Source organism: Gobius niger (assembly GCF_951799975.1).
Source record: "Gobius niger genome assembly, chromosome: 14".
NCBI lineage: Eukaryota > Metazoa > Chordata > Actinopteri > Gobiiformes > Gobiidae > Gobius > Gobius niger.
In genome coordinates this window covers 4055001-4071310 of record NC_136865.1, presented here as the reverse complement: position 1 = coordinate 4071310, position 16310 = coordinate 4055001, and the positions used below count along the sequence as shown (strand labels likewise).

General features: G+C 45.6%; 1 protein-coding gene across 1 annotated transcript in view; it reads left to right on the top strand.

Annotated features, from left to right (window-relative positions):
• Window positions 1-16310, top strand: part of LOC306973437 (inactive phospholipase C-like protein 2) — a gene marked incomplete at its 3' end in the record, with an annotated part of 73022 nt that overhangs the window by 35218 nt on the left and 21494 nt on the right. Inside the window, exons 5-11 of the mRNA XM_079570360.1 lie at window positions 1431-1707; window positions 3371-3562; window positions 4478-4765; window positions 6045-6947; window positions 8084-8333; window positions 10956-11242; window positions 16297-16310. The exon at window positions 16297-16310 is cut by the window's right edge and continues 190 nt beyond it. Of these exons, the coding sequence (XP_079426486.1) occupies window positions 1431-1707; window positions 3371-3562; window positions 4478-4765; window positions 6045-6947; window positions 8084-8333; window positions 10956-11242; window positions 16297-16310 (2211 nt within the window). The remainder of the gene's footprint in view (window positions 1-1430; window positions 1708-3370; window positions 3563-4477; window positions 4766-6044; window positions 6948-8083; window positions 8334-10955; window positions 11243-16296) is intronic.

Here is a 16310-nt window from a genome sequence, read left to right as displayed (position 1 = left end):
TTAGGAACATGCTTCGTCAGAGCTGGGGGAGTCTGTAAATCCGCCATGAATTCCCCCACGACCGTAGACATTATGGTAAACGGGGAGGAGTGAGCAGAAGCTGTCCATTAGTATACAGAAAACAAAGGGAGATTGCACGCACTGCCAGGACACAAACAACAGGAGGAACCCACACGGAGGACAAAAGCCAGGCCATCGGCTGCCATAGCCGGCCATCTATGCACCGCGGTGTCGGCAGCTAAAAGTAATACAGTCGCCTGATAAGGAACTCATTTTAAACAGCAGTTACAATCAAGACAATGCACTGATTTCCTAACGCTCCGTGACAAGCGAGGCGGCTTGTGTGGGGGCGGTAACAGTGAAAGCAGAGGTGGGGTAAGCTAAAGCAGTGGCTATTTATAATGTAGGGCTGGCGCCATCTAGTGGCAAGTCCAGGCTGCTGCACTAGCATAACATTAGCATGTAGCTTACCTTCATAGCTCGTCTTTTAGCTGCGTCTTTCCTCTCGTATTTGCCTTGGCACCTCTGAATGATTCCATAAACCCCACCAAAAGGCAGCATTTGTGCTCATTGTTCTCATCGCAGCTTCCAAAACGTTTTGTTTCGTCCTGTTGTTCCTTCAGTAACGTGTGTTCCAGCGTGCACATCTGTGGGAGCACTGGCCACAACAACTGCAGTCCTAAGTGGAAACCTTAGTATGTACTGGGCAGAATAGATACTGCACGTGACCAGGCGAGTACATAGACTGAGCTGTGCCTGTGCAGATGAGAGTTGTGCCTCTAAAGAAAAAGTGTAACTTGCCGACCCCTGGTGTATGGCCTTATATAAAGAAAGTATCTACGACATTTGGGCCTTGGCTTCGGGCTGTATTCCATTGAACTGGAGCGGTTCACAGCAGCCGTCCATCAAACGGCTTCAGTCCTTCAGAAGGCTTGTGCACGGCGTATTGATGATACATGTGGAGACACATGGCGTATGTTCCTCTGTTCGCCGGTTCCTTTCATCCCAGAGCATCTAATGTGCGTGGCTGTCCCGTTATCCAGTTATTTCTTTTTCGTACGGCGGCATATTTAAAATCCATCTGGTGGCCGTGTATCATGCCCCTTGTGACTTCTTTATTCATTAAATATTCAGCCTGATTAAGCGTTCTTAGGTAGTGGAATGAAGCTTTTTTTCCCTCCTGAATTGTGAATGTAGGTCATGTGTGAAGCAACACTGTTTAGTTATTATGCTCTTTTTTTTATTGTTGCAGTGATCCTGAAAAAGTGACCCTGAAAGTTGTGAAAAAAAACATCCTTGTGTGTTAGGAAAGTTAGGAATGAGACAAAACAACCAAAGCACTTGAACTCCCCTTGAACTACCCAGCGATGGTTTGCGATGCACCTGTTCCCCCCATGGCAGACGTTGACAGGCCGCGTCTATGGTTCCAGGTACCTGCTGCAGTACGGGCGCCAGGCTCTGGACATGCTGGCTCACTCTCAGGACTCGCTGCGCCTGGGCTGGCTGCAGCACATGTTCACGTCAGCGGAGGAAGCCGAGCGGCTGGAGGAGGACGACCAGGGCCTCAGGCTGCTGTCCGCTGTCCGCCTCATCCAAGGAGTCAACCCCGGGGCGGGCAGCACCAAGCTGGAGCAGCGCTTCAGGGAGATCCAGAGAGCAAGGGACCGGAGTGGAGCGGGCACTCTGACCAACGGAGGAGAGGTCGAGGTAAGGCGACCGTCCTGCTCCCTAACACCTCAGACCTGGCACTGTGCCCTCCAGCTCGGCCAACCAGCCACTCCTACTCTCTGTTAATAAGCAGGAGTGTTGCGGGCGCTGCTTGCTCCCAGTCAATCATTTCTCTGCAGAGCTTTGTATTCATCCAATCACAGAAACTTGTAAAGTGTCACTCAAATGAGAAAGACCTCCTCAAAGCCTCTCCCTGGACGGTAAAACCAATGTTGTTTACTTCAACTAAGACAAAGACTAAATCATGTCACTGACTCCCCTTCTTTTTCAACACGATAATGTAAAAGTGACGAGCTAAAAACTTGATATTCATGAGTTTTTCTTGACAGGACGAGACAAACACTTTAGAAAGTCACTTCAGTCTGAGCAGTGACAGCGATGTCATTGGAGCGTTATCTTTTTTCCCCAATTAAATAGCGCTATGAACACAGAAAGCATGTTGATGAACCAATGTGCGCTGATAATAAACAACCTCACAGCGATGATCAGAGGATGAGGAGGGGGGAGGGGGTAAGAGAAGCCCTGTTTACAATCAGGACGCTTCTACTAGCTGTGGTGGAATCCGTCAGTCAAAAGCTTCATACGACCTTCCATCTTTATCCACATTACAATACTTATTGTAGAAGCTCACTGAAGGAATGAACTCATATGGAATTATGTTTTAAACAAGAACGTTGAAATTTATTCTTCAAATTTGCCACCCTTTACTTTGATTACTGCTTTACACTTTTGACATTTTCTCAGTGATCCACGATGTCATCATAGAAATGGTTTTGTTTCCTACATAATTCCATGTTTAATGTCTTCACTAGGAGTCGTGTAATGTGTTTAGTGTTGAAAATAAAGAAAAGCCAAAGCATAAAAAGGGTTTCTAAACTTTTGATCGATACTGCATCTACTTAAGGGATATTTCAGGATTTTTGACATAGGGCCACATTTCCTAGTAATCCAGAGTGTTGCTGATTTTTGGAGATATTTTTTTCTTAAATTCATGCAGTTTGAAGAGTTTACTGGCGCTAGGCTAGTGCAAGGCTAGTGCATTTCTATGGTATCAGCTAGCCCGCTCCACAGTGCACCTGAGGCAAATCACTATAACACCAGACTAAATGTCTGTGTTAATAGAATCATGTTTATTATTACTGACCTTGCATCACATGAATGATCGCATTTTGAGGGACTGTTTTCTAGCAGATCACTCCGCCGCTGCGTAGCTTATACAACCACGAAGCTGATGCTGCTCAAATATAAGGTATTTTAAATGCAAAATGGTTCAAATGATTCTATCGACACAAACATTTATATATGTGTTATAAGTGATTTGTCTCAGCTGCACTGTGGAGCTGTTTTTAATGCAGGCTAGCTGATACCATAGAAATGCACTAGCCTAGTGCCACTAAGCTCTTCAAAGAAAAGAACAAAGAAGAAAAAAATATCTCCAGTAATCAACAACACTCTGGATAACGTGTCAAAAATCCTGAAATATCCCTTTAACTATTACCTTTTGGTTTAGGGTTAGGGTTTCCGTTGACAAACAGTGGACTAAAGGCATCACATTTAGAAATAGTTCCATTTTTGTATCCATTTATTACTGTTTCACAACATCTTCACTATGGCCCACACTGTTCTGTCTTCGTCCCCGCAGGTGGAGGGCAGGAGGACGGGCCGAGCAATCCGAAACGAGCGCGTCACCAAACAGGACTTCATCCAGGTGTTCCACGACTTCTGCACACGCCCCGAGATCTACTTCATGCTGGTGCAGTTCTCCAGCAACAAGGAGTACCTGGACACCAAAGATCTGATGAAGTTCCTGGAGGCCGAGCAGGGCATGGCTCATGTGGGTAAAAACAGCACAGTTTTGAATGTCCCCTAAGCGGTTTTCCCGATTTTGAAAATATTGAATTATATTGAATTGCTCGGTCTGAAATTGAGCGCCGTAGTTGAAATACAATCTGTCAAATCCTCTAGTCCTTGGGGTTTCCAGCCCATACTCTGCACAGATGTTCCTGTACACTATACCAGCCACTTGGTCATGGCGTCCATGTAAGCTTTCTCTGCAGCATCTTACACCCTGCAGTTATGTGCTGGATTGTCTCAGGGGCCGAGACCTGGGGTCTTTCTGGTGTGGAAGATCTGGGCCTCTATTGTTCCTGTGCAGCCATGATGAGCCTCTGTGCTGTTCTTAAGTCCTGCTTTGTCCAGCCATTGGTAGGATTTCTTCAGTTATGTTTCGGTGGTACATCCCATGTAGGGGCTTGTCCTCCCATGACGGGACCTCCAGCACCTCATCTTCTGTTCCCCATTGTCTGAGACATTCACTGAGCACGTCATCTGTCGGAGCCTTGTCCTTGATGTACTTATGGATCTTGGATGTTTCATCCTGGATAGTGGCTCTCACGCTCACTAGTCCTCGGCCTCCTTCCTTACGGCTAGCGTACAGTCTCAGAGCGCTGGATTTGGGGTGCATGGTTAGAAGCTTTCGTGTCTTAACATCTGTGGTCTGTATCTCGTCCTTTGGCCAGTTTATTATTCCTGCAGGGTATCTGATTGCTGGCAGGGCGTAACTGTTTATGTCCAGGACTTATTGACTATATCATGGTTTATTACAAAATGAGAGAATTCTTTGGCTTTAAAATGTCCTTTCATCAGACAATCAAGTGTACATTTTAAACGGGTGTGTTAGCTCTTTATAGGCTTGGCTGTTCCCGTTGGATTTAAGTTCTCCCCTCTCGCTCTCCGCTCTGCCCCGCAGGTGAGCGAGGACACGGCCCTGAAGCTGATCCAGACCCACGAGCCCTCGGCGCAGGGCCGGCAGCAGGGCTTCCTCTCCCTGGACGGCTTCAGCGGCTACCTGACCTCGGCCGAGTGCCACGTGTTCGACCGCGACCACAAGATCGTGTGCCAGGACATGAGCCAGCCGCTGTCGCACTACTTCATCAGTGCGTCACACAACACCTACCTCATCGAAGACCAGTACCGCGGACCGTCCGACCTCTCAGGCTACATCCGGGCGCTGCGCATGGGCTGCCGCTGTGTGGAGGTACGGTGCAGAGGCACTTACATTCTTACTGAGGGTATTCACTGTGGGTTCAGGAAGGATTCATTTCTCTCTTTATCTAATGTGATTAAGTCTGATCGCTTACTGAAGGCTCAAAGTATTATTATTATTTATTAGCATTTACACTTTGGCTTATATAGAGGCTGTACCTGCCTGTATCAGGGACAGTGAATAGAATTTTAAAGAACATGATTGAGAGCAATGATCAAGAACAAGATCCAACACCTTTGTTTATCCCAAACAGCAATTCTGTTTGCTTGGAATGGAATGGGTCTGCAAAGCAATAAAATATGACGACCATTGTCATAGCGATAAAAGCAAGGCATGTTTATTTATACCGCGCATTTCGTACACAGGGCAACTCAATGCACCTTACAGAAGAAGATATGCAAAATTACGATCAGGTTAAGTCAAGGCAAAGCACATACATAAAAACATCAAGACATGGGAAATACACAGTACACGAGGTCATGTGTTGGAATTTTTTCTTGGGGACAGAAAGGATGACCAGCCAGTGACCTGGGGGTGGGGCTGAGGAAATGTGCTGAGGCAGACGCAGAACAACGGAGGAGTGGTTAGGGAGGGGATTTGTGTGTGCAGTTGTTTACAGTCTGAAAGTCAGTTTTATGCAAAATATGAGCCAGTGAGCTCAGTCCGTATCTGGTTTAGCGCCGTGGCTTGGCCTTGAAGGGAAAGTGTTGATGGCGAAGGAGAGAAAACGGCTCCAGCTGCTTTAGGAAGAATTCCGATATTAGTTCATAACTTTGTAATTAATTCGCTTTTACAATGATATTTAAATGTTTCCTTTTTTTCAAGTGTATTTCATAAAAATAATTTTTTGAAATAATAATCTTAATAATTATATTTTTTAACGTATTATTGGAGGGTGATCAGTAGTATTTTATACCAAAAGAAAAGAATATGGCCATCTGCAGTCATCCACCTTAAGAAAGCCCAATCTCAGAGGCTGAGCAGGGATGGGCCGAGTGGTGACTGTTTGGGAACACCAGGACATCTTTGAGTGTCCAGAAAAGCGTTATATAAAATGTATGCTTTATTATTATTAAAAAAGCAAAAAGGAAAGTTTGAAGACTACCGGGAACTCCACCTTCAGAGTAAAGCTGTACATTTGTGTAAGACCGTAACTAGTGCCAGAATTGGCTGCTCTTCATTTCCTTTGTCCTTGAGCTGTCCGGTTGATGAAAGCCCATAGGCCAAATTATCCTTTATGTTTTCTTAAAAGAATGTCTTCTCCCTCCAGGTGGACGTGTGGGACGGTGAGGATGATGAGCCTATTGTCTGTGCGGGACACACCCCGTCTCCCCCACTGGTGTTCCACTGCGTACTGGAAGCCATCGGGAGGTTTGCCTTCGTGGCCTCGGATTACCCGCTCATCCTGTGCTTGGAGAACCACTGCTCGCTGCGGCAGCAGAGGGTCATGCTCCAGCACCTATGGAGGATATTGGGAGATAAGCTGTACCAGGACGAGCCCAGGGAGGGAGAGCCGTACTTACCTTCGCCGCAGGCCTTAAAACATCGGATTTTACTTAAGGGCAAAAAGCTGGGCTCTGGGACAGAGGAGGGAGAGGTGAGCGAGGAGGACGAGGGGGCGGACATGGTGAGGAAGATGAAAGCGGCCAACGGCGGCGACAAGGAGCACAGAAACGCCACGCTAAACGTTTCCGCACAGAATAGTCCACAAAAAGCTCCGCCCAAGAAGTTCAAACTCCTGAAGGAGCTGTCGGACCTGGTGACGCTGTGCTCCTCCGTCCGCTTTGTGGACTTTCAGACATCGACCAAGATGCAGAAGCCGTGGGAGATGTGCTCGCTGCACGAAGCGCTGGCGTTGAGGCTGGCAGGAGAGCACCCGGGGGAGTTCGTCAACCACAACAAGCACTTTCTGACGCGGGTGTACCCCAGCCCCATGCGCGTGGACAGCAGCAACATGAACCCGCTGGACCTGTGGAAGTGCGGCTGTCAGCTGGTGTCCATGAACTTCCAGACCGCAGGGCTGATGATGGACCTCACCGCGGCGTGGTTCAGGCAGAACGGCAACTGTGGGTACGTCCTCCGGCCGGCCATCATGAGGCAGGAGGTGTCCTACTTCAGCGGGGACACCAGGGACTCCGTGCCAGGGGTGTCTCCACAGCTTCTACACATCAAGGTACGGGCGCACACGGCAATGTCCTTCATGTACTACAGAACAATCGATTTAACTTCTGTAACTGGCAAACACAGTGGGATCACGTATAGTCGTTTAGAGATAATCTAATAAGGCACAAAACCCCAACCGTGAGGGTTAAAGGCTTATTATGCTGCTCGAAGTTATTAAGCATTAAAGTCTACGAGACTGCAGTGAGGGACATTGTTCAAAAGTAAACCATCAAGTCCCGCCCCCTCTCTCCTGATTGGACCTGACAGGCCAGTTCATAAGAAAGCTTGTCTCTCATTGGTCAAAGTGATGGCTCAAAATTAGTTTCCAAAATCAGCAAAGAGAGATCATCAATATTACTTATGTTACTTCACTTATATGCAATCTATTACTTTTGTAAAATACATATATCACTTTAAAACCTTTTATTGATTTCAAGCCAGCATTGGATCTGCATCTTTTGGAAAATAAAAACGTTGCTCGACTATTTTTACCGCTGAAGTTTGTTGAAAATGCAAAAAACTTAAATTGTACACAATGTTTTTGCTAAAGTTGTGTAATTTGGTTTTGAATATCAAAGTTTCTCCTCGTTCCTCTGTTTGTTGGAATGAAATAAGCTCAGACTTTTGCCGTTTGTGATTTAATATTGCACTGCACTTCTGTGAAGATTGTGAGGATCTGTACTTGTTCATTTGATAAATATAAAATCATTTTACAAGGATAAGCCAAATGAAAGAATTGTATTTTTTTTAATACAAAGTTTGTCATTTTGCACACCCTGTGTTTCTTAAGAGCAAGTTCATGTCTTCATTGTGAGGCTTATCTTATTTACCAAGCTTTAGCTCATGTGCTAAACGAGGAGCACTTGCAAAACTTCATGTGTGCATTTTTCCCCTGACACAACATTCTCTCATTTCCACATCAGAACTGAGGCTCTAAAACTGTAATACAGGCCATTTCAGACGGTAATTTAGCTGCCCACAAATGGCCATATGCTATATTCCAGCTCGCACACATTATTTAGCACCTGTCCCGATAAACGTCTTCTTGCCTGCACCTGTTTTTGCCTCTAAATGTTCCCCAATTCCAGAGCCTTTTGTGGCCCTCACCCAGGTGTATTTTGTAACACACTGTGCGTTTGTGTCCAGGTGATCAGCGGTCAGAACCTGCCCAAGCCCAAAGGCTCGGGGGCCAAAGGCGACGTGGTGGACCCGTATGTGTTCGTGGAGGTCCACGGGATCCCAGCGGACTGCGCCGAGAGGAGGACCAGGACGGTGACGCAGAACGGAGACAACCCCATCTTCGACGAGAGCTTCGAGTTCCAGATCAACCTGCCCGAGCTGGCCATGGTGCGCTTCGTGGCGCTGGACGACCACTTCATCGGAGACGAGTTTATTGGTGGGTCACACGGCGTCAGCAAGAGAAAAGTCATCTCTTTGTTTAAAGCACCAATAAATACAGTCAAACACAAGCATAGTTTTAATTACAGCTGTGTTTGTTGGCTCAGTAAAAAACGCGCCTCTGCTTACACTGCTCACAACTTTGCTAAGAGCGCCACAAGTTTTATTTGGGTCACTATTAGGGCTGAACCACATAAATCTATTGCGATATTACAAAATGACTGAGGCACGCAATTTTGACCAATACGATACATAAAGTCTCGTAGGCAAATATCAAAAGACTATGAACGGCTACTGGAGGGAAGGGTAGGAAATAAAGACAATGAAACACTGATGTCATTTTTAAAGTGAAAAAATATTGAATAAATAAAGTGAAAATAAACAAAATATTTACAACACTGCAGATTGAAGGTTCCACTATTTAACAAAGTGCACATTCAACAAGTCAACAAGATTCAAATATGGTTCAACTCCAAATTTGGTTCAACCCGGCAAACAGCAATAACCAAAGAAAAACCCCATAATCCGTCGCAACCAAACGGTTTGTGGGCAACAAATGTACGAGCGCAAATTGTCTGTATTAAGGAAATGTACAAACGCTTAAACTGTTCATATTGTTTGAATTGAGTTTATTGAATGGCTCGGTTCGAGACGGTGGAGAAAAAGAGGGGAGAGTCTGCCAAGCCTCTTACTATGGGCACAGAGGTCGACTTTAACACTTGATTTGTAGCTCACCATCCACAGAGTTGGAATCCAAAACAGGACCCGTGGCCTGCATGGACCAACAGTAGTTTTTTAGAAAACGCCCAAATAAGGTAATATAGGTATATAAGGTAAAGCTGACGCTAAGCTAACATTAGCATATCACACATTTTCATCAAAATGGTCACAAAAAAACATAATGAATTTCAGGTCATTTGAGACAATGTTAGCATTAGCATGCTAATCATAAGCATGTTAGCATATTAAAAACACATAAAAAAACCATATCAGCGGCCATCATACATGGGACCTGTTGTTAGCACTAGCTAATGCTAGCGGGGCAATTTCCAGGAGTAGGGGGTGGGGGGTGAGGGGTGGACGCACAGGGAGGGCAGGGAAGAGAGGGAGTTCAGCTTCCTGACAGCCTGGTGTATGAAACTGTTCTTCAGTCAACTGGACCTAGCTCGTGGATTCCACAGTCTCCTCCCTTAAGGCATTACTTTGAAGAAACTGTGTGATGGGTGCATAGGGTCACCTTTGCGGGTGAGACGGGTGAAGTAGATCTCCTTTATAGAGGGGAGAGGGGCTCCACAGATCTTCTCTGCTGATCTCACGATGCGCTGGAGGCTCCTTCGGCAGGAGGCAGTGCTGGCGCCGTGTCACACAGTGATGGAGCTGATCAGGATGCTCTCTATAGTCCCTCTGTAGAAGAACCACACAGTGATGGAGCTGATCAGGATGCTCTCTATAGTCCCTCTGTAGAAGAACCACACAGTGATGGTCAGGATGCTCTCTATAGTCCCTCTGTAGAAGAACTACACAGTGATGGTCAGGATGCTCTCTATAGTCCCTCTGTAGAAGAACCACACAGTGATGGAGCTGGTCAGGATGCTCTCTATAGTCCCTCTGTAGAAGAACCACAGTGATGGAGCTGGTCAGGGTGCTCTCTATAGTCCCTCTGTAGAAGAACCTCACAGTGATGGTCAGGATGCTCTCTATAGTCCCTCTGTAGAAGAACCTCACAGTGATGGAGCTGGTCAGGATGCTCTCTATAGTCCCTCTGCAGAAGTTGCACATAGCGGAGACTAGGGCTCTTCTCAGCTTGCAGAGAAAGTAGAGACGCTGATTACTTTTCTTGACCAGTGATGTAGTGTGCATGGTCCAGGAGAGCTTCTCTGTGATGTGCACACCCAGGAACTTAGTGCTGGTCACCCTCTCCACTGCAGCACTGATTGTTAGAGGAACATGCTGGACCCGCATTCTTCCAAAGTCCACAACAATCTCTTTTGTCTTCTCCACATTTAGAGCGAGATTGTTTTGTGTGCTCCACATGGTCAGACTGCTCACTCACTCCTGTAGTTTGACTCGTCTCTGTTGCTGATGAAGCCCACCACTGTTGTGTCGTCTGCAAACTTCATGAAGAGGTTCAAATGCAGCCACTGTGAAGGACTACACTTTTTTTCTCTATTAGCATTGGGTTTAGCCGCCTCCGCTAATCATTCTATTCAGAGTCCTGGGCCGCGCTACTACATGCTCCCCCTGCACTGCTCACAGAAACTCCCATTGTGACAATAAAATACACACTAACCTCCGACTGGATCCACAGAGATGAAAATGAGGATATTTCAGAGTAAGATCATGTGGTAAAGGATAAAGGATTATCAGGGACTAAAAAGGAGATTGTTAGTAGGCCTAAGTGCATACCAAAAGTTGTAAATATTTCAGGAGCAATAACATTATCTAAGTTTACATTTTAGTTATATGCAACAAAAAATGATTGGTTGCTGAAAATCGTTATTGTAATATTGACTGAAAAAATGTACACGCTCCCTCCCTTTTTCATTGTCTGCAAATCAACTCTTGCCCTTGTAAGTACCAGCCCCATGCAGTCCTAACACCCTCTTCCTCCTGTCCCCAGGCCAGTACACCCTCCCTCTGGAGTGCCTGCTGCCCGGGTACAGACACGTGCCTCTGCAGTCGCTGACCGGCGAGGAGCTGCCCCACGCCCGCCTCTTCGTGCACGCTGCCCTGACCAACCGGCGAGGGGGGGGCAAGCCTCACAAGCGCGGGCTGTCTGTGCGCAAGGCCCGGAAAGGCCGCGAGTACACCGCCCTGAGGGACCTGGGGGTCCGGCCGGTGGACGAGGTCTTCAGGATGGCCTCCCCGCTGCTGAGAGAGGCCACTGACCTCCGGGAGAACCTGCAGGTGAGACCAGAGTGGCAAAACGCTCCAATTGTGATGTTCACTTTTTCACTAAACCCCTCACTCCTGGTCTTTGATGAGGAAGTTTGTCTTCACTCTGAACATGATCAAACTCCTTACAAAGCCAGAACAAGACAATGCACCTTTTATTGATCAATGGTTAAAAAAATAATTAAAAACATGTTTTTGCTTTAATATTTAATTTTCATCTTCATTCAAGTTTCGTCCCTTTGAAATCTGAAATCACAGGGGAAAAAAATATTTTGCTGCGTCTTCCAGAAATCGAACACTCATTAAATTGTGTTTGGCTTAGATGGAGCGGTCTCTCAGACACAGGCAGCAATGGGGCAAGATCAAAGATGGAGAAGAGATACAGTATACTATCTTCATCTTTTACTCATGTTATACACTCATCCAAATCCTACCCATGCTGTTTCATTTGTTTATACGACAGAGGTCACCGGGAACAGTCATGCCACGTTTGAATGGCGTTTCTATGTAAACGCGCACACCGTCAAAAGAGGAAACCGTGTTTTGGCATCTTAACAGTACAGTTTTGGATGTCTTGACACTCTGGCCCGCTCTGATACATTCTACAGTAACAGTGAGTCGTTAAAAAATATTCATAGAGCATTGTTTTTGACTTGATACTAAACACGAAGAGCACTAATTCAGTTCATATCAAGCATTTTGGTTTGCATTTACATTGTTTAGCTTGATTACATGACCTCAAGTTACAAATCCATGCTGTTTTCTATTGATATATTTTTTTCTTTTTTTTTCATGTTGCAAACTCCAGCTCAGTGCTCACAACCCCCACTGTTGTAAAGGTCTGCTGCTTCGTTCCAATACCTATGTACCTGCGCGCTGCTTCATTGACTCCCTCTGTTCATGGCGGTGGTTAAATCACCTGCGCTACAGATTAGCCACGTTTGTGACCTTGTAGCCGGCTGGTTCCGAACGGTTAGACTCCGGTTGCAAAGGAGTGATTAGTGCTGCTGGCGTTTTGAACAGTTTGAAGGTATTTTCGAGACAAGTGAGTTATTCTTGATTCATACTACAAGAAACACCAAAGTAGTAGAAAAGGCCAGAATAAACCATTAAATCGGACGATGCAGAGGGACCGATACGATACGCGTCACGATACAGATGGCCCGGTATGATAGTGCCTGGAAGTGATCTGCATCACGATACCGAGGGTCTGATTCGAAACACATCATGATACAGAGGACCCGATACGATACGTGTCACGATACAGAGGGTCTGATTCGATACATATCATGATGCAGAGGATTCGATACGCGCCACGATACAGAGGGTCTGGTACGATATTGCCTGGAAGTGATCCGCATCACAATACAGAGGGTCTGATTTGACACATATCATGATACAGAGGACCCGATACGATACGTGTCACGATACAGAGGGTCTGATTCGATACATGTCACGATACAGAGGGTCTGATTCGATACATGTCATGATGCAGAGGATACGATCCACGTCACGATACAGAGGGTCTGATTCGATACATGTCACGATACAGAGGGTCTGATTCGATACATGTCACGATACAGAGGGTCTGATTCGATACATGTCACGATACAGAGGGTCTGATTCGATACATGTCATGATGCAGAGGATACGATCCATGTCACGATACAGAGGGTCTGATTCGATACATGTCACGATACAGAGGGTCTGATTCGATACATGTCACGATACAGAGGGTCTGATTCGATACATGTCATGATGCAGAGGATACGATCCACGTCACGATACAGAGGGTCTGATTTGACACATATCATGATACAGAGGACCCGATACGATACGTGTCACGATACAGAGGGTCTGATTCGATACATGTCACGATACAGAGGGTCTGATTCGATACATGTCATGATGCAGAGGATACGATCCACGTCACGATACAGAGGGTCTGATTCGATACATGTCACGATACAGAGGGTCTGATTCGATACCTGTCACGATACAGAGGGTCTGATTCGATACATGTCACGATACAGATGGTCTGATTCGATACGTGTCACGATACAGAGAGTCTGATTCGATACATGTCACAATACAGAGGGTCTGATTCGATACATGTCACGATACAGAGGGTCTGATTTGATACGTGTCACGATACAGAGAGTCTGATTCGATAGATATCATGTTACAGAGGACCCGATACGATACGCGTCATGATGCAGAGGGTCTAATTCGATGCATGTCATGATACAGAGGGCTCGATACAATGAGCGTCATAATACAGAGGGCCTGATACGATACGCGTCATGATACAGAGGGTCTGATTCGATGCATGTCACGATACAGAGGGTCTGATTCGATACATGTCACGATACAGAGGGTTTGTTTTGATACATGTCACGATACAGAGGGTCTGATTCGATACATGTCACGATACAGAGGGTCTGATTCGATTCGTGTCACGATACAGAGAGTCTGATTCGATACATATCATGTCACAGAGGACCCGATACGATACGCGTCATGATGCAGAGGGTCTAATTCGATGCATGTCATGATACAGAGGGCTCGATACAATGAGCGTCATAATACAGAGGGCCTGATACGATACGCGTCATGATACAGAGGGTCTGATTCGATGCATGTCACGATACAGAGGGTCTGATTCGATACATGTCACGATACAGAGGGTCTGATTCGATACATGTCACGATACAGATGGTCTGATTCGATACGTGTCACGATACAGAGAGTCTGATTCGATACATGTCACGATACAGAGGGTCTGATTCGATACATGTCACGATACAGAGGGTCTGATTTGATACGTGTCACGATACAGAGAGTCTGATTCGATAGATATCATGTTACAGAGGACCCGATACGATACGCGTCATGATGCAGAGGGTCTAATTCGATGCATGTCATGATACAGAGGGCTCGATACAATTAGCGTCATAATACAGAGGGCCTGATACGATACGTGCCATAATACAGAGGGCCCAATACGTGTCACAATAAAGGGGATCTGATACGATTCGTGCCACGAAACAGAGGATCCGATACAATACATGTCATGATGCAGATGGCCCAAGATGTGTCACGATACAGATGGCCCGATACGATGCGTATTGCGATACGATATATTCTTAGCAGCACGGCAGAAGCTCCTAAAAAGCTCCTGCTGATGTCCTACGTATCCATCGCTTGTTAATCTTAACCTTCTCATCGCCATAGTGTTGATCTAATTTCTTTTTTTTCTTCTCTTTATTGAAACAGCTGAGCAGCGAAGGTTGAGCAAGACAAGGAGGTGGGAGGGGCTTACAGGAGACTGCTTTAAAATCAGGACATGAAACTACTCATTTAGTTTCAGCTGTTTTCGATCAATATTGCATGATCTAACCAACAAAGTGTAAGATAGTGATAAAGATGTGTTTGAGATTATTACCAAATACCTGCAAAAAAATCTTCTGCAGGGTTTTTGCCATAGCTTTAAAAGTTTTTGCTTTGTCATAAGACCTTGCCCAAAAAGAAAACGGTCTATATTTGGAAAATCTTACATCCCAGTGGAGGCTTTCTGAGGAGCTGCTGGCTCAGTAATGTTCATGTTGCACCACTGCAGCTTGGTGCTAAATAACAGACTTTGTATAAAGCAGAACTGATGGATGATAAAGCCAAGTTCACAAGGCAAGTGTGTGATTATTCAAGACACTCTCTATATTCTGTGATTAATCCCAATTCAAATCATAATCATTGCGATTTAGTGAACAAGAGGAAAGTCGAATCTCCCGCCTACTCCCACTAGAACAGGATTTGCAAAATCCCATGTAAACCCGGGAGGTCTGATTGTAGGGGCACAATCTGACTTTGCCCTGAGCCGCTGGGCCGATTGTGATCAGACTAGAGCAGCATGTAGAAGCTTAGCCAAATCAAAGCACATTGGAGCGCAAGTTTCTATGTGTAGGCCTCCTGCTGTCACTGCCCCGAATGCCAAATGTCAAGCTGCCGAAAAGAACATGAACACAACAATGTGTTTGCTGCTTCGGCGATGCCTTGCCGCGTACTACTAGTCCAACGAGGATGACAGGAGGAACTTTTGTTGCTCGATCAGTGCTGAAAATGTGTCTGGAACAAAGCTGATTGATCAGCACCAGTCAAGTCGATGCCAGCATCATGTATAAAGTGGTCTTTACACTGACTGTACACTGAGCTGGGCTCGTAGAATTCATATTTTATAACACACTTGTCATCATCAAAGAGTTTTAGCCTGGCATAGCCTATCTTAGCATAGTAGCCTATCATATAATGTTAATGTTTTCCTGTAGCTACCCACGAGCGCATAAACACAGGTGGATTAGAGGCGTAGATCATAATTTTAGCTCCAAAACCCTAACAGGGGCTAACTGCCACAACAAACATGAACTAGGCCAAGGTCCACCGGAAATAGTTTGCAATACCTAAATGCAGTACGATCTAGCTGCTTGTAGAACGAGACGAGACTGGTTTGACTGGTTCTATCGGACTTGAATCATTAGCAAAGATACAGACGGCAACGCGTCATACAATGTGGCGTGACCGAGCAGAGTGGGAAGAAAACCTCTTATGGGAATCACACTTTTATACCCTTTTTAGATATACTCTAGTGGACTATAAACATATTTATCACACACCAATAAAGTCAAGCCAAAATCAGGTCCATATGGATATTTTTTCACTTGTTGATGTTGCACTTGTTGTTAGCATATGTAGCATGACGCTAACGTTATGGTCAAGGTCTATGGGCTGTTAAACCACTTTGCTCCTCTCCATGTTGCTGTATTTTTTTGTAGTATAAAAATATTCATAATTTAGCATTTGTTAAAGTAATGGTGGAGAATTGGGAGAAACTTTTTACCCCCTTTTTATTTCCCCCCTCCGGCTGCTTCGAACATGACCATAATATGGACAATTCCAAAGAGTCCGTCTCTATCTGTAGTCCACCGGGACTGCGACTTTACGTGAGGTCTGAAAGAGAAAGCCTTCGCTGGTGGTACATTCTGCCTAACTCAGCCCTTCGTGTGTGTCCACAGAACTCCATCGGGCT